Genomic DNA, 19,644 nt, shown 5'->3' with positions numbered 1-19,644 from the left:
GTTTTCATCAAAGAATATATATTCTAAATGCAAAGTGCTTAATTTAGTAACAATAGTAACTATAACAGCATGACATGCTAAAGAGGAAAAAAAAGCAGTAACAACAAAATAAAAACATTAGCATGGTTGAGTCTGCAGTGTCAGGAGAAGCTGATCATCTGTGCTTTTCACCAGTTCTAGGCATGAATTTCTGCTGAACAATCTATGCTGGGTCATCCAGTCCATGTTTAAATTTTGATGCCTGTTTGTGAGATGAGCTAGTTTTCTGGGATTGTAAGTATAGTGGGTAGTTTAGCCTAGTTTTATCAACAGAAATCTAATGGATAAAATAAAACCATTCTCTGAGCTCCATGGTCTAATAAACTTGAAATTCTTTTCTCCTCTATAAAACACAGTAATGTTCCTTTTAAAGCATATAACAGAGATTGAAGAAATGAAATAATCATGAATAGGCACTAATGATCTGAGTCATTATTACTTGAATTATTATGCATTTGGTAGTATTATTGGATCATAGATCTTCATACCTGCACAGGAAGCCACCTGGTTTAGTGGAAATTATTTAAGCATTAGAGTCAAATCAGCCAGGATTGAAAACCTGTTATCTTCTGGTTTTTATGACAAATGACTCAGATACCTTTAATCCATGTCTATAGCGAGAGATTAATGATAGAACCTACTTCATGCTGTTTTTAACAAGGGCAAAATTAGAGAAAATCCGGGCGGATCTACCGAAGAGCAGCATAATCAACCAACAATTCCCCAACATTTATGAAAATAAGACTCCACAGAGTGTGACAGAGGAACCAGACACCTGCAGGTCGGCGAGGACTCCAGAAGGCGAATGAGGACAAAAGCGGCTGAGCGCCCGCAGCCTCCTAGGCTGTGGGCTGCGCCTAGGTGTGCCCAAAGCAGGTGACCTCCTGCGGAGCAAAGGAGTAAGTGGAAGCAGAGAACACCAAGATACCTGCAGGAGACTGCACCACTGAATTTCACAGGTATCCTACCACAGAAGTTCACACCATAAACCCAGGGAACCAGAACAGATCAATTTAAGAAGCGGAGGACAACAAGAAGAGTATCACAAATAATGTGAAGACAAAGAAACAATTCCCAAATGAAAGAAAAGGAGGAAGCCACAGAAAGAATGTTAGATGAAATAGAGGCAAGTCAACTATCAGATGTGGAATTCAAAGCACTGGTTATCAGGAAATTCAAAGAGCTTACAACAAACTACCAGAAACTACAGGGGAGCTACAATGAACTCTCTGCAAACTATACCAACATGAAAAAGGAAATATGAAAAGAAAAGAAACCATGAAAAGAAACCATCAGTAAAGGCCAAGAGGAAATGAAAAATACAATTTCTGAACTGAAGAACACAGTAGAAGGTATGAAGAATAGGACTGATATGGCAGAAGATCGCATAAGTGAGATTGAAGACAGGATAGAAAGAATCTCCCAGACGAACCAAGTAAGGGAAAAGAGAATCAGAAAAAATGAGGGGAATTTAAGAGAAATGCAAGACAACATGAAATGTAATAATATCCGAATAATAGGAATACCAGAAGGAGAGGAAGAGGAATGAGGGATAGAAAACCTACTAGAAAGAGTAATAATGGGAAATTTTCCTAAGTTGAGGAGAGATAAAATCACATGGATCCAGGAATCGCAGAGAGTCCCAATCAGGTGGAACCAAAAGAGGCCTACTGCAAGACACATCATCATTAAAATGGCAAACCTCCAAGACAAAGAGAAAATCGTAAAGGCAGCAAGGGAGAAAAAGGACGTAACATATAAGAGGGTCCCAATAAGGCTGGCTACTGACTTCTCAATGGAAACACTTCAAGCAAGAAGAGAATGGCAAGAAATATTCCAAGTAATGAGAAACAGAGGCCTACAACCAAGGCTACTGTACCCAGCAAGGCTCTCAATCAAGATAGAAGGCCAAATAAAGAGCTTCCAAGACAAAAGAAGTCTAAAGGAATACGCTTCCACCAAACCAGCTCTACAAGAATTACTAAAAGGGCTGCTTTAAGGAAAGGAAGGAAAAGAGAGAGATATAGAGGAACACAGGTACATAAATGGCAATGAATAAGTACCTTTCAATAATAACCTTAAATGTAAATGGATTAAATGTGCCAATTAAAAGACACAGAATAGCTGAATGAATAAGAAAGCATGACCCACACATATGCTGCCTACAAGAGACCCACCTCAGGTCAAAAGACCACCACAGACTAAAAGTGAAAGGATGTAAACAAATTTTCCAAGCAAATGGACAAGAAAAAAAAGCCGGGGTAGCAATTCTCATATCAGACAAAATAGACTTCAAAAACAGGGCCATAAAGAGTGACCCAGAAGGTCACTTCATAATACTCAAGGGAAGAATCCACCAAGAAGACATTAACATCATAAATATATATGCACCCAATATAGGAGCACCCAAATATATAAAGAAAATCCTAGAGGATCTCAAGAAAGATATTGACAGCAACACAATTATAGTAGGGGATTATAACACCCCACTGTCAAAACTGGACAGATCTTCCAAACAAAATATCAACAAAGATATAGCAGCATTAAACGACACTCTAGAAGAAATGGACCTAATTGATATATATAGAGCCATCCATCCCAAAGAAACTAAATACACTTTCTTTTCAAACGCACATGGAACATTTTCAAAGATAGATCACATGATAGGACACAAAACCAGTCTCAACAACTTCAGGAAAATAGAAATCATACCAAGCATCTTCTCTGATCACAAGGGACTGAAATTGGAAACCAACCCCACAGGAAAAAACCCAAAACACCCAAAATCATGGAGACTGAATGGTAGGCTATTGAACAATGAATGGGTCAAGATTGAAATTAGGGAGGAAATCAAAAAACTCCTTGAAACAAATGAAAATGAACTCACCACAACCCAAAATTTATGGGACACAGTGAAGGCAGTCCTGAGAGGGAAGTTCATAGCGATACAGGCTCACCTAAAGAGGATAGAAACATTTCAAACAAACAACCTAACCCAACGCCTGCAAGAACTCGAGGAACAACAACAAAGACAGCCCAGAGCAAGTAGAAGGAAGGAAATAACCAAGATCAAAGCAGAATTAAATGACATAGAGACTAAAAGCACAATTCTAAAGATCAATGAATCCAGGAGTTGGTTTTTTGAAAAGATAAACAAAATAGACAAACCTTTAAGTAGGCTCATTAAGAAAAGAAGAGAGAGGACACAAATAAACACAATCAGAAATGAAAGAGGAGAGATTACAACTGATACCACAGAAATAGAAAGGATTGTAAGAAATTACTATGCGGAACTGTATGCCAAGAAATTTGAAAACCTGGGTGAAATGGACAAATTTCTAGAAAAATATAATCTTCCAAAACTCAATGAAAAAGAAGCAGAAAACCTGAACAGGCCAATAACAGCAAATGAAATTGAAGAAGTAATCAAAAAACTCCCATCACACAAAAGCCCTGGGCCAGATGGTTTCACAGGAGAATTCTACAAAGCTTTTAAGGAAGAGCTAACCCCTATTCTTCACAGACTATTCCAAAAAATCCAAAAGGAGGGAAAACTCCCCAACTCTTTCTATGAAGCCAGCATCACCCTAATCCCAAAGCCAGATAGAGACACAACAAAGAAAGAAAATTACAGACCAATATCACTGATGAACATAGATGCTAAAATCCTCAACAAAATATTGGCAAATCGCATCCAACAATACATCAAAAAGATCATACACCACGACCAAGTGGGATTCATCCCGGGGATGCAAGGATGGTTCAATATACGCAAATCAATAAATGTAATACACCAAATAAACAAAAGCAAAGACAAAAACCACATGGTCATATCAATAGATGCGGAAAAAGCTTTTGATAAGGTACAACACCCATTTATGATAAAGGTACTCAGCAAGGTGGGAATAGAGGGAACATTCCTCAATATAATAAAGGCCATATATGAAAGACCTACAGCCAACATCATACTCAATGGGCAAAAACTAAAAGCTTTTCCACTAAGATCAGGTACAAGACAAGGTTGCCCACTTTCACCACTTCTATTCAATATAGTATTAGAAGTTCTAGCTGCAGCGATCAGACAAGAAAAGGAAATAAAAGGCATCCAAATCGGAAAGGAGGAAACAAAACTGGCATTGTTTGCAGATGACATGATAGTGTACATGGAAAACCCTATAGCCTCTACCAAAAAACTGCTCGAACTAATAAATGAATTTGGCAAAACAGCGGGATACAAAGTCAATATCCAGAAATCAAAGGCATTTTTGTATACCAACAATGAAGCAGCAGAAGCAGAAATCAGGAAAAAAATCCCATTCGATATAGCAAAAAGAAAAATAAAATATCTGGGAATAAACCTAACCAAGGAGGTTAAAGACCTGTATGCAGAAAACTACACAACACTGAAGAAAGAAATCAAGGAAGACACAAATAAATGGAAACATATACCATGTTCATGGATTGGAAGAATTAACATCATCAAAATGTCCATACTACCCAAAGCAATTTACAGATTCAATGCAATACCTATTAAAGTGCCAATGGCATATTTCACAGACATAGAACAAACACTTCAAAAATTTATATGGAACCACAAAAGACCATGAATAGCAGCTGCAATTTTGAGAAAGAAGAACAAAGTAGGAGGGATTACAATACCTGATATCAAACTGTATTACAAGGCCACTGTAATCAAAACAGCCTGGTACTGGCATAAAAACAGGCACATAGACCAATGGAATAGAACAGAGAGCCCAGAAATAAACCCAAATCTCTACAGTCAATTAATATTTGACAACGGGGTCAATAACATAAAATGGAGTAAAGATAGCCTCTTCAACAAATGGTGTTGGGAGAACTGGACAGCTACATGCAAAAAAATGAAACTCAAGCACCAACTTACACCATACACCAAAATAAATTCAAGGTGGGTAAAAGACTTAAATATAAGCCAGGAAACCATTAAAGCCCTAGAGGAGAACATTGGCAGGGAAATCTCAGATATTCCATGCAGCAATATTTTTACTGATATGTCCCCTAGAGCAAGGGACATAAAGGAAAGAATAAACAAATGGGATCTCATCAAAATTAAAAGCTCCTGCATGGCCAAGGAAAATAGTATCAAGATAAAAAGAGAAGCAACAGCTTGGGAAAACAAATTTCCAATGACACCTCAGACAAAGGTTTAATCTCCAAAATATACAAAGAACTCACACAACTCCACTCAAAGAAGACGAGCAACCCAATTAAAAAATCGGCAAAGGACTTGAACAGGCACTTCACCAAGGAGGACATACAGAGGATCCAGAGACACATGAAAAGATGCTCAATATCACTAGCTATCAGAGAGATGCAAATCAAAAGCACAATGAGATACCACTTAACACCAGTCAGAATGTCTACCATAAACAAAGAAACAAACAACAAGTGTTGGAGAGGTTGTGGGGAAAAGGGGACTCTAGTTCACTGTTGGTGGGATTTCAGACTGGTACAACCACTATGGAAAGCAGTATGGAATTTTCTAGGAAAACTAACAATGGACATGCCTTTTGACCCAGCAATTCCACCGTTAGGAGTATATCCTAGGAACCCTGAAACACCAATCCAAAAGAACCTATGCACCCTGATGTTCATAGTAGCACAATTTATGATAGCCATGAGTTGGAAGCAACCTAGATGCCCATCGGTCAATGACTGGATCAAAAAACTATGGTACATTTACACAATGGAATTCTATGCTGCAGAAAGGAAGAAGGAGCTCCTACCCTTTGTAACATCATGGATGGAACTGGAAAGCATTATGCTGAGCAAAACAAGCCAGGTGGTAAAAGACAAATACCATATGATATCACCTTTAACAGGAATCTAAACAACAAAACAAACAAGCAAGCAAAATGTAACCAAAGATACAATGTAACCAAATACAGAACGTGCTGACAGGGTCCAGAGGGTAGAGAGGAAAGAATCACAGGGGAAAAGGGGAAGGGCTCACATGAACAAGTATAAAGGACACATGGACAATCACTAAGGTGGGGGGCGGAGATGGGAGGGAGGTGGGGAGCACTGGTGGGGGCAGGGCTGGGAATACAAGAAAGAAAACTGTACTTGAACAAGAGTTAAATCAAAAAAGAAGAAGAAAAGAAGAAAAAAAACAAGGACAAAATTAGTTATTGTATACATAGGATCCAAGTTAGCACTTTGTAACTGATGGATAGTATTAATTATTTTTGTCATAATATGTAAGCAAAGCTTTCTTAAAAGTAATTTCCTTTGTGTCTTTTATAGCATGAGAAGCTGATACATGAACTGGAAGAGGAGAGGCACTTACGTCTTCAGAGTGAGAAGCGGTTGCAGGAGGTAACACTGGAGTCTGAACGCAACCGAATTCAGATGCGTGGCCTGCAGCAGCAATTCTCCAGGTATGGTTATGAATGGAGCTTCTTGCTTCAGTAAGTGCAGATTTCCCTGCACCAATCACATTCTTACTTGAATTTCTACTGTGCAACCTTCTGTTGAATCTGGCTGGCTAATTTGCCAACGGTTTCAACCTTGTCTTCTGTTGAAGCCATCTTATTGCATTGGGACCTTCATTTGCCTCTGAAACTTCATTTGCACCTCACGTAGTCTTAACTTTATTGAACCTGGTTGTCTTTTCTTCCCTGATGGCTTTCCAAGGGGTATTATAGCAAGATTTGGTAGTTTTGTAGTCTATTGGCATATACTGTGAAAAGCCAGTCAGGAAAATGAAATTTCTCTGGTCATCATAATCCTATTTTAAAGTGGAGAGAGAGTGTGAATCTGATCATCCAGTAAGCTCTTACTCATGACTTAGAAGAAACATTAAAGAGTGGTTAAAAAAATCAATGAGCTCCTTTCCTTTCAAAATGTATGATGTGAATTTGAAAGAGGATTCTAAAAAAGTAGCTCTTCTTAGATTTAATTCCAGCACAGTCAGAATCTTTTAGTCTTTGATTATAGTCAATATAGGGTCAGGTGAAGGTTCAATTTGTTATTTTAAATCCATTCAGTTCTGTGGATGAAACATGAACTTTTGCAATTATAGTCCTAAGACCAGATCTGAGCACCCTGTGAGGGACAATTTACTTTTCATTTCTATCTCACTTCACCATTTACAAAATCAAGAAAATATTTTTTCAATTTTTCTTCCTCTGAGGTTCTCCCAGGCAGAATCAATTTTGAGAAGTTACTCTTAAATTTTTACAAGCAAACTATGTGGATCTTACTTTTAATTTACCATTGGGATTAGGATATTATCCATCGGGTGTGCCTGAAGAATTTTAAAAATAGCCCTGGCTGGTGTAGCTTAGTGGATTGAGCACTGGCCTGTGAACCAAAGGGTTCCTGGTTTGATTCCAGGTGAGGGCACATACCTGGATTGCAGGCCCGGTCCCCAGTAGGGGGCACAAAAGAGACAACCACACATTGATGTTTCTCTCCCTCTCTATCTCCCTCCTTTCCCCTCTGTCTAAAAATGAAATAAATAAAATTATATATATATATATATATATATATATATATATATACACACCCACAAACCCCTTACTTAAAAAAAAGAATTATAAAAGCATTCAGTACCTGACTATTTATTTAGTCAGAGACATTGACCTCTTTCCCCTTAGATTATTAAATGAAAAAAAAAAGAAAACAACCAACTTAATAATAGCCATCTGTTGTAAATGAATAAAAATTAGGCCTTTTTTGTCAGATTGGCAAAAAATATATACTTTTCAGTGTGCTGCAAAATTGTAGTAATTAGTTTACAATGTGCCATGTGATAAAAAAGGTTAGATTTTGCTGTGATTGGTGACAGATAATAGAGCTTCCTCATATAATAATCCTTAATTTTCATATGTGTTATAAAGGCAGACCATAGTTGAACCTGCAGATAATTCATCTCATGGTGGCTAATATCATGAATGTATACAACACTGGTTTAGAGGGTTCTTGGAGGAACAGGGTAAAAAGAATGGATGACTCCTCTGAGTCTGACCATAACTTAACACCCTGTTTCACTCTTCAAGCCCATAATACACAGATACTATGGAAATGCACTAATTGATATTTTAACAAGTTCATGTACCACCTCATAGGCTATTACTTATACAACCTTATGTTTGATTTCTCATTTGGCTTGATGGCAACTCTCACCTTATAGCTTCCAAACTGAACTAGTAGATCCCCACTCCAAAGCAACTTTAAAACAAGCACCGCTTTGTAATACTTGACATTTTAATAACATAAGAAAGGAGGAGGCAGATCTTGCTACCCTTGCACTGTCTAATTAAGATGTCTCTGTATTCAAGATATTGATTTACAGGGTGTGAGGCACATGAAATGGCAAATTATTTTTATATTATGCCAGGTCATCTGCTGTAAATCAAATGACAACCCCATACAGATCTGAGTTGCACAAGAGCTGAGTCTTCATCACAGGCTGAAAGAGAAGATAGTTATATGTAAAACAGTGGTGGTTTCACATACTGCTTTTGTGAAGATTTTGGCCCCCCATATAATGTTTTCTTATGTGCAACTTCACTGAAACTGAGAAGTTCAAGTCTAATTACAGCCAGACAGCTAAGGTAAATGAGAGAAAATAGGGGAAAAGCACATATTACAGATAAGATTATTATGAAATAATTTAACTAGACCCACTAAATAATTTTCTGATTGCCTTTTACATTTTAAACTTTGATTCATAAGATAGTTCTAATTATGGTTACTTAAACAATTCTGTTACTATAATTAAGTCTTGCAAAATTCTCAATATTACAGAACATACCTATTGTGCATTACCATTGGACATGGCCAACATCTAAATGCTCACATAAATAATTTCTACAATCTATTGTATTAAAGATTATTGTAATGAATTAAAAACTTTTATATTCATTATTTTCTCCCCTTTCTCCTGGGTTGATGAGTTTATTTTATACGTGATGATATTTGAGATGTGGACTTTGAGATTTGGGCTTTTTTGAGTAGTGTTCATCAGATGAGGTTACTTTTGAAAATAATGCTAGTAACTTAGCTTTTCAAAGGATGCAAAGTGGCTTATGATGTAAAAGACTGTTTTCCAGTAAGGTTGATAAAATAAAAACAGAAAATAAAGACCAAAAAAGAATAATGTGGCAAGGGATCATACTTATGTACCCCAACATGTTTTCTGAGAATGAGTATTTAATTTAGCTTTAAGGTACCTGGCAGAAAAGATAAAAGGGAAAACAAAAGGATAGGTAATTTCTATTTCATAGATACATTCAATGACTCCTTAAAGAGAAAAACATAACCTCTGGCCATAAATTCATAACAGAATGCATCACATAGGCCCCTTTAAAGATGGCATTGAAGTATATAATAGACAGTGTTCCAAGATTATGCAAATTAGAATTAATTCTTAGAAGTGATACTACTTCTGCTATGTCATTTATATCTACAAAGTTAAGCAGCTTCTGAATTCCACAATAAATGAATTAGGAGTGCTGGGTCCATGGCTAAGTGCTAACAAGCAAGATGAACTCCATTGCTCAAGGTTCTCAAGTCAATACTATACTGCAAGTTCATGGGAACATCTAACTACATACATGTTGTAATACCTCTTTTATGACCTTGGAACACAGAGACATGAGATGCCGAAGCCTGAACTGAGTTGGTTGGAGTGCTTTTTCTGGTATGTTTGGATGGCACTGTAGCCATAGGAGTATCTGAACCATAATTAGGGAGATTTTCAGTCTCAGACTCAAGGGTGAGGTGAGATATTGGAGGGGACATGAATAATTTAGTGAGGAGCTACAACAATTAGGTGTGTGTGGTGATTAGAATTCAGTTGTCAGCTTTAGGAAAATTAGTCTGAGGTTTGGTTTTATGTGGTTTCAACTAGGTGATGGGCCTGTTGGCCTAAATGCAAACTTGAACATTTTTAATCATCTGGGGTAAGGAGTAATGGGATCATTTAGGTGATAAAAATCTATAAAAATGTTTGAATGAGTAGTTCTCTTTTATGTCAGATATCAAACCTTCACCCATAATCTCTTATGCTCTCTTGATCTCTGATTAGGGTATAATGATTAGAAGTGGTTCAAAATTTGCAGGGGGATAAAAGGTGGACCAGAGGTTACATAATCAGCTCTAAGCTCATAAATCAGAACTTGCTGGCAGTGAGGGTGACACAGGCAGCCATCAAAAACATAATTCAAACTATTTACATTCTTTAATGTAAATACAGAGAAGAAGAAAATATACTTTCAAAGTAAGCCTTCCCTACAGATGATGGAATATTTCAATAAGGTGGTAGGTACTTAAGAGGTAGGTGGTGGTGTCATTAAGGCTGACCCTTCTTTGTGATGTTACTTGTTGATATAAATCAAAGATGCTTTCCAGAGGTCATAATGCTAGTTTAACCCATTGTCTACGTGGTACACATAGCTGAGCATATTTTACATGGGACTAGACTTGTGACCCCCTGTAGTTCTGCTGTCTCCACCTTCCCTTTAATGGTTTGTTTGAACTGTGATTGTCCAGCTAGCTGAGGATAATTGTGTGGACTGAGGCTATGGTACAGCCTTCCTTTCTATGTGAAGATGATTAGTGTTTGAACCCCTAGCCTCATTATTCTATCCTGAGTAAAGGAAGTGTTTGTGTATCAGTTAGATGCACCTGGAGGAGCACTTCCAAGAATACTGTATAGTAAGTACCTTGAGGTGGAATAACAATGATTTTTAAACAAAACAGGCCTGTGAAGAAATAAGCAACTTCTGCAGAGTACTGATTCCATGCAAGCCATGCATGATGTGTGGGTGTATTAGAGTTGGTTCCTTTGAAAACAGTCTAATAATGTGTAGATTATTATTAGAAACTGCTGTTCTTAACAGTGAACCACTTTTACTGGTTGTACAGTAAGACAGTACACAGTATGTATGCTCAAAAAATGTACAACCTAGCCCTGACTGGTGTGGCTCAGTTGGTTGAGCATTGCTCCACAAAGCAAAAGGTCGCTGGTTCAGTTCCTGGTCAGGAAACATGCCTTGGTTGCAGTTGTGGTCCCTAGTCAGGGCATACGCCAGAGACAACAGATTGATGTTTCTCTCCCTCTATTTCTTCCTCTCTTCCCCTCTCTCCAAAATCCATCAATTGATAAAATCCATTTAAAAATGTACAATCCAGGTGGAAAAGCCTTATGTATATAGATGAACAAAATAACACATTTATAGATCTGCTGTAAATGAAGGGAACGTTTGTCCAAATTCAGGAAAGACAGATTTCATTTTGTAATGGACATGTCATCATGCAAATGCATGACTCAAGCGAGATAAAATGAATAATTGTGCAGTGACACTAGTAATGGTCATGCATGTATAGTGTGACAGCTGTATTCTGCAATATGTTTGAAACCAAATTAGAATCAATCAACCTGGTAGAGCCACCACCAGGGAGATATATTTTATAAACTATTGACAGTTAGCAAACTATATTATCCCCAAAGCATCATCAGGGATCATTAATATTTCTTTGTAGCCTTGAAATGTTCCATGTTTGTGTGTGTGTGTGTATATTTAAACCATGCACTATAAATTGAAGTAAAAGGAACAATTAAGCTTTGTCACCCATAATTAACTAAAATAGTTGAAAATCACCCAAGTGGAGCCCAGGCTTCCCCTCTCAACCTCCAGGATTTCTCAGCACTTGTTTTGACCTTCTTTTCCTGCATTGTTATCTGTTCCCTGTTAGCCATTGCTTTGCCTACTATAATGGGGTTTTCTCCTATCATAGTGGAATGCTATGCTTAAGTGAAGTCCACTGCATGCTGAACTTCAAGGAGAGGGAAATGGAGGTAGTTTTACTGCTTGACTTGGTCACTGGTTGCTGTTCACATTAGCAGCTCTCAGAGACTTTATGGAATCCTGGGGTTTATTTTCTTCTGCCCGTTTGGAAGCTGTAGGCAACTGGCATAAAAGTGTATGTTAAAGAGAATAATATGCCCTTAAATGTTTTACTCATGTAAAACATTTACCCATGTAAACATTTACTCATGTAAAACATTTACCCTCTTTCCTCTTTATCTGTCTGGTGCATTAAAATAACACTTTCCCTCCATCATTAGGATGAGTGAAACATAACAAGGTAAGAAAAGCTGTCAATTGACCTTTAGACAATCAACAACAGAGAGCTCTTCTGCCCCTCTTCTACATTTGTTCCCATTTCAGAATATTCTTCAATGTCAACTTCTCCCAGATGCTGGCTTTCAGAGTGCCTCATTCCTTCTGATGAGTGTAGAGGGCAATTTTCTTTTGATTTGGAGGTGCTATTTTCATACTGCCAGCCAAATTTCTGGCTGAGACTTCATAAAAACAAGGGCCTCTCCTCTGCTCCTCTGAGTACATCTACTAAAAACTTAAAATGAAAAAGCAACATTAGTTAAATGATAAATTTTCTTCAAATTACAATAGATGGAAGAAGAGATTTTTATTATTTTATTACTTTTATATTTAAATATTTTATTTATTTATTTTTAGAGAGAGAGGATGGGAAGAAGAAAGAGTGGGAGAGAAACATCAATGTGTGTTGCCTCTCATGTGTCCCCTACTGGGGACCTGGCCTGCAACCCAGGCATGTGCCCTGACTGGGAATCGAACCTGCAACCCTTTGGTTCACAGGCCCATGCTTAATCCACTGAGCTCCACCAGCCAGGGAAGAAGAAGAGATTTTTAAATGACATCTTTTAAAATGTCTGGTTAGCATAATATGGATCATGTTTGGGTGTTGGAATTTTATATCTTAGTGATATAGTGTGAAAGCTCTGTCTGGAGCAATGCAGAGGGAGGTTAAACCAACTAGACAGAGGATGGAAAGAAAGAAAGCCACTTCCAGCTCCCTGAACAACTGTTAACTTAATGCTGAACATTCTCTAATTTCTTTGTATTTCTGTTTCCGCATGAGACATATAATGACACTGCGATGAGTTTCTTCTCCAATTCTTAATAGAACTACATGTTGTTGAGTAGATAACAAAAGCTGCTGTCTATTATTCACTGCTGGTCAAGAAAACAATATTAACACAGAGTATAGTTCCAATTTCACTTCAAAGAGCACTTTCCTATTAAGTGGGTTTTCTGGGACCTAACTGTAGTCCCACTTCCAACTAGCTTGATAACTTTGGTTAAGTCATTTGACCTTTCTGGATCCGTTTGCTCATTTGTGAAAGGAGAAAGTTGACTTGCATTATGGTACTGCAGTGCATTTTATGCTTTTTTAGAAAAAAAACTTTATTGTTGTTCAAGTACAGTTGTCTGCCTTTTCCCACCAATCTCAGCCATCCCCATCGACCCCAGCCATCCCCACCTCCCTCCCCTGCTTCCATCCCCACCTTGGATTTGTCCATGTGTCCTTTATAGTTGTTCCTGAGAATCCCCTTCCCTTTCCCCCCTTATCCTTCCCATCTCCCCTTTGGTTACTGTCTGTTTGTTCTTAATTTCAATGTCTCTGGTTATATTTTGCTTGCTCATATGTTTTATTGATTAGGTCCCACTTATAGGTGAGATCATATGCTACTTATCTTTCACTATCTGGCTTATTTCACTTAGCATAATGCTCTGCAGTCCCATCCATGCTGTCACAAAAGGTAGGAGCTCCTTCTTTCTTTCTGCTGCATAGTATCCCATTGTATAAATGTATCATATGTTTTGATCCATTCATTTACTGATGGGCACTTAGGTTGTTTCCAGCACTTGGCTCTCATAAATTTGCAGCACTTTTTATGCTTTTTAAAAGACAGAGTATTAAATCTGGAATGTGTTTCTTGGGTGAAATTGTAATTGCAGTGTTACAACAAGGCCTCCTTAAGGTTCTAACAAGCAGGCATCTGCTTTGAGGGCTTACTGCCCACATTGTCATTGTAGTGAAGCTGTGCGGGATTGAGCTTTCATCAGGTCCATTTTGGTGATCTGACTCTGGAGAAGTCGAGATTAGAAAACTGCCAAACCTAGATGAAATATTTTTGTTGGGGGCAACCAAAATTGAATACTGAGGACCTTGACTGGCAAAAGGAAGCTAAGAGTCTCTGCAGTGGACATAACCATTATTGTTGTTGGCTCTGATGTTGTCTGCTTTAAGATTTATTTGAACTGATTTTGGGAAAAGTCTGAGGAGAGAGAACTTTATGACACCAGAATTGTTTTTACTTCTATACAATTTTTCTGAAGAAATAGCCATCAGTAAAAACACCAGTGATTTAGTCTCTTCTCTATACATTTTTAAATCACCTATAATAACTCTTAATGTGTTATTATCGCTACCCCCAACACATTTTTCTTTTAAGAAATAAATGTAAAATATCAAAGCATATGTTTTTCTTCATTGGGAGATAACTTTGTTATTACTCTCATGAACAGATGCTTTTTGGGTCAGATTTATAGAAAATCCATTTTTAGGTGTATAGTTTGATTAGTTTTGACAAGCAGATATCATCATGTAATCAAAATATAGAATATCTCATGCCCCTGACATTCTCTCATTTCTTTATTGTCAGTTCACTCCCCATACTTCCAGCCCCTAGCAAGGACTTTTCTGATTTCTCTCCCTGTAGGTTTTAGATTTGCTTTTCCAAGAAAGTGTTATACTTGAAGTTGTAAAACATTTAACTTTTTTTGAGTCCAGCTTTTTTTACTTAGTATGTCTTTTGAAATCCATCCTTGATATTGCACATATCAGTACTGTTTAATAATATTCTATTGTATAGAGGAACCACCATTTATTTATCTATTCAACTGCTGATGAGTTTCCTCCAGTCTTTGGTTAGTATAAAGTCCCTACAAACATGCAACTTCCATGTATAGTGTTAGTTTTAGTTTTGTTACTGTGGGCCAGATGACTAGGAATGGGATTACTAAGTCATATCATAAGCATATGTTTAACTTTGTAAGAAACTGCCAAAATGCTTTGATAGGTGTGCCATTTTGCTTTCCCACTACCAACTAGTTTCTCCACATCAATAAATACTTCTTGAAAAAAAGATACAGAAAACTTACACAAAATAAATAAAAACAAATGTTTGGCTCAATGAATTAGTCTAAGGATGAATGTTCTTGTAACCAACATCAAATCAGCACCTGGAATCTCCTCCTGGTGTCGCCTCACAATCTCAACCTCCAACTTTTCCCAATAAGTAACTATTTTCTTGACTTTGTAGCAATAACCAACCTGTGGGTTTAATAGTTTTATCATTTAACACACATCCCCTGACACTTTGTCTTGCCTGTTTGTCATAAAACTAACTATAACTTTTAGGTTTCCTTTAATCAATAGGTACCCTCCATCACTTGCTTCTTCTTCAGATTTATTTGTTGAACCTAGACAATTTGACCAATAATATCTCATAGTCTACATTTGTTGATTACTATTCTATTCTCCATATTTGTATACATCAGTATCTATTTTCATACATTTCTCATAATAATGATTTAAATATGAAATAAGCCAGGTATTGAAGGACAAATACCATATGATCTCACCTTTAGTTGTTGTTTAGGAAGCTAAACAACAAAACAAACAAGCAAGCAAAATATAACCAAAGACACTGAAATAGAGAACAGGCTGACAGTGACCAGAGGGGAGAGGGGAGGGAATTTCAGGGGAAATAGGGGAGGGATTTAGAGGAACATATGTAAAGGATACATGGACAACAACTGAGAAGGGTGGAAATGGGAGGGAGGGGGGAGCATGGGGGTGGGATGGGATTGGAGTAATAGACAGAAAACTGTACTTGAAAAAGAATTAAATAAAAAAAATGGAAAAAATTAAAATAAAATAAATAAATAAAGATTTAGGACTTCCAGTCAAAATGGAGGAGTAGATAAACACAGCTCACGTCCTCAGCCAACTGCATCAAAATTACAACTAAAATATAGAACAACCACCAGAAATTGAGCTGAATGGAAGTCAGACAAAGAAACCACATTCATCCAGACACGGAACAGGCTGGTCCCACACCCATACGTGGTGGATAAAAATTATAGGGATATCTCAAGAATGAGGAGTTCCAACCCAAATCATACCCCCAAGCCCAGGGTTCCAGCGCCAGGAAGATAAGTCCCATATCTTTTGACTGTGAAAACCAATGGAGATTGAGTCAGTGGAAGAAATTGCTGCAGTTTTAACCAGTTCCTTTTAAAGACCCCAGATATGGACTTAGACTCACTCCCTCAGCTCCAGCACCAGGGTAACAGCTTTGAAAGCACCAATAGCATATAGGGAGGAACTGAAGTGTCTGACACTAAGGTAACAGCTGAAGGCCAGCTTTCTCCCAGACAGAAGGTGGGCAGAGGACATTACCACTTTTCTGAACCCTCTCCCTGCACTACATAGAGCTGACAGGTAGATGTCATATCTGAGACTCCATCATCCTGCCCAACACTGTTTCCTCTGTCCTGGAGGTCCCTTGAGGCCCTGTCTCACCAAACTTTTGGCCCACCCAAGCTGTTATAGTGGCTTTTCCATGTGAATGGCTGGTCTTGGCTCATGCTTCACAACTTTCTAATTCCTCTCAAATAAACAACAGTCAGCCTCAGAGAGCCCCCAGGCCCCATACTCCTTACTGAGTGGCCCCAGGCCTGGCACTAGCAGCAGCCAGCCTTCATTTACAGCTTGGCTTCTAATGGGAATCCCAAGCCCAGCACAAGTAGCAGCCATCTCAGATTAATTTACAGCTCATGCAGGGTGGCCCCAGGCAGAATATAGATGGGTGCTGACCTTGGCCTGCACCACTTGGGAAACCTCAGAGCCTGCATAGCCAGTGGACAGCTACTGACTACATTGGAGCACCACCACCCTGCCCCTACACAGCTGATCCTTCGTGGAGGGTGGAGGGTGGTGGTCAATGGTCACAGCCAGTTCTTGCAGCTACTTGACTGCAAGGAATTTACTGACCTGAGTAAATTCCTCCCATTGACCTGTCAACAGCAACTAAGGGTCAATTACCAGAAGAGGGTGTACTCAGCTCACACAAAGGGCACACCTTGATTACCCAGCTTGGGTGATTGGGGAGGCTGTGCCACTGGATCCTACAGGACACTTACTTCATTAGACCACTCTACCAAGCCTGGGAGATGTAGCAGCTCCACCTAATATATGGAAAGAAACACAGAGAGGCTGCCAAAATGAGGAGACAAAGAAACATGCCCCAAATGAAAGAACAGTTCAAAACCCCAGAAAAAGAACTATACAAAATTGAGATAAGCAATCGATCTGATGCACAGTTCAAAACACTGGTTATAAGGGTGCTCAAGGAAATTAGTGAGGACCCCAAGAGCATAAAAATGATCTATTCAGAAATGAACAATTGAAATAAAGAACAATTTACAGGAAAACAACAGCAGCATGGATTGAGCCAATAATTGAATCAATGATTTGAAATATAAGGAAGCAAAAAACAACCAATCAGAACAAGAAAAAATAATCCAAAATAACAAGGATAGCATAAGGAGCCTCAGAGGCAACATCAAGCACTCCAACACTAGCATAATGGGGGTGTCAGAAGGAGAAGAGAAAGATCAAGAAATTGGAAATCTACATGAAAAAATAATGAAAAAAACTTTCCCAATTTGGTGAAGGAAATAGACATGCAAGTTTAGGAAGTACAGAGAGTCCCAAACAAGGTGTATACAAAGAGATCTACTCCAAGACACATCATAATTAAAATGCCAAAGGTTAAAGACAGAGAATCTTAAAAGCAGCAAGTTAAAGGCAGTTAGTTACCTACAAGGGAGTTCCTATTAGACTGTCAGCTGATTTCTCAAAAGAAACTTTTCAGGCTAGAAGGGATTGGCAAGAAATATTTGAAGTCATGAAAAGCAGGGGTGTACAGCCAAGATTGCTCTACCCAGCAGAGCTATCACTTAGAATCAAAGGGCAGATTAAGAGCTTCTCAGACAAAAAACTAAAGGAGTTCATCATCATCAAACCATTATTATATGAAAAATGTTAAAGGGACTTGTTTAAGAGAAAGAAGATCAAAACTATGAACAATAAAATGGCAATAAATACATATCTATCAACAATTGAATCTAAAAAAGAAACTAAGCAAACAAGAAGAACAGAGAATCATGGATACAAAGAGTATTTTTCTCGGTTGCTAGATGGGAGGAGTTATAGGGGAATGGGTGGAGAGGTGAGGGGATTAAGAAGTATAAATTGTTAATTACAAAATAGCCATGGGGATGTAAAGTACAGTATAGGAAATGAAGTAGCCAAAGAATGTATATGCATGACCCATGGACATGAACAATGCTCTGGGCATTGCCTGAGGAGTGAGGGTTGTTGGATGGACAGGTGCAAAGGGGGGAAAATTGGGGCCACTGTAATAGCATAATCAATTAAATACAATTTATAAATACATAAGTAAATGAATGAATAAAAGAGTTAAAGTTTGCTGTTAGATTTCCTTGGGGCAAATAACTTTTCTCATATTCCCCTAATCCATCTAACACTAGTACAGATGGCCTTGCCATGATAGGCAGTCAATATATATTTGTTGGTTGAAGAAAGAAAGAAGGGAAGGAGGGAGGGAGGGAGGGAGGGAGGGAAGGAAGTGTGAAAAGAAAGATGCAGCCAGCATTGTACTATGAAAGACTAGGTTACACATGTGGAAGAATTTTAAAGATAGTGTGCTTATGATAGAAATTTGCTTCTAAGAGAGGTTGCATAATGGCTGTTTCTGGGGATCTTTAAAATTTTGATAATAGTCATCATTCTTAGAGTTATAAAGCGGGATGGCCTGGGAGGGTGAAGACCCAATTTTCTATTTCTGGTCTTCTATGACAGAGTACTCAGCCACAAAAGATGAGTTGCCTGTTTCAGAATATTCTTTGCAGAATTCCTAGCTGCAGGGCACTAAATGGAGTTTGGTGCATTAAAAGTTTACTTCCCTTTGGGTAAAGTTGACTTTCAGAGAGTGTTTTATGACCCTCAGATAATACTTTACCAGGCTGTCTATGGTTGGAGTCTCAGTATTGAAGACTGTTGTTCTGATTACCTTTTTTGTCTATAAGCATTGCATTTAATGAATGGTGTTCCTGCAGAGTGTATCTTTTGAGTACTGATTATAAGCACTTGGAATTGTTGGGAGTCCTTTGTTTAATTTGTGAAAAATTGGTTAAGATGGCCCTTGTTATAAAAGTCTACATGTATTACTAACGAACAGCCTTAGGCTTTTAACAATGTTTTCACCGAATAAAGTAGGGAATTAGCAATACTAAAGCTATGGAATTTTGACGAAGAAAAGTGTTCTGGTTTTCATTGAACTGTGTTTCAGAATTCTTTTCACATTTCTCCTGACTAAAGGTTTTCTTTGTAGTAGCAGCAAATGACAAGTTTTATCAAAATACAAATATGAATTTCTTTTTACATAGTTTCTATAATGTTTCAAACTGTTAGGTTTTATAATAAGCACTTTTATTATTTGTATGGCCCCACAAATGATGTTTTACTCTTATTTTTCAAAGTTTCTAAAACCATTCTCTTCATTATTTCATTCAATTCTCACTATAAACTTATGCATGGTAGGCAAGGCATAATGCAATATCATAATTGGCCAGA

General features: G+C 37.9%; 1 protein-coding gene across 1 annotated transcript in view; it reads left to right on the top strand.

Annotated features, from left to right (window-relative positions):
• NCKAP5 (NCK associated protein 5) overlaps positions 1-19,644 on the top strand; it is a gene marked incomplete at its 3' end in the record, with an annotated part of 675,845 nt that overhangs the window by 508,038 nt on the left and 148,163 nt on the right. Inside the window, exon 5 of the mRNA XM_037029247.1 lies at positions 6,325-6,458. Coding sequence (XP_036885142.1) covers positions 6,325-6,458 — 134 coding nt within the window. The remainder of the gene's footprint in view (positions 1-6,324; positions 6,459-19,644) is intronic.

This window comes from Sturnira hondurensis, unplaced genomic scaffold, assembly GCF_014824575.4.
Source record: "Sturnira hondurensis isolate 20B ecotype Veracruz unplaced genomic scaffold, ASM1482457v3 Scaffold0000256, whole genome shotgun sequence".
Lineage (NCBI taxonomy): Eukaryota > Metazoa > Chordata > Mammalia > Chiroptera > Phyllostomidae > Sturnira > Sturnira hondurensis.
This window is presented reverse-complemented; position numbering and strand designations above follow the sequence as displayed.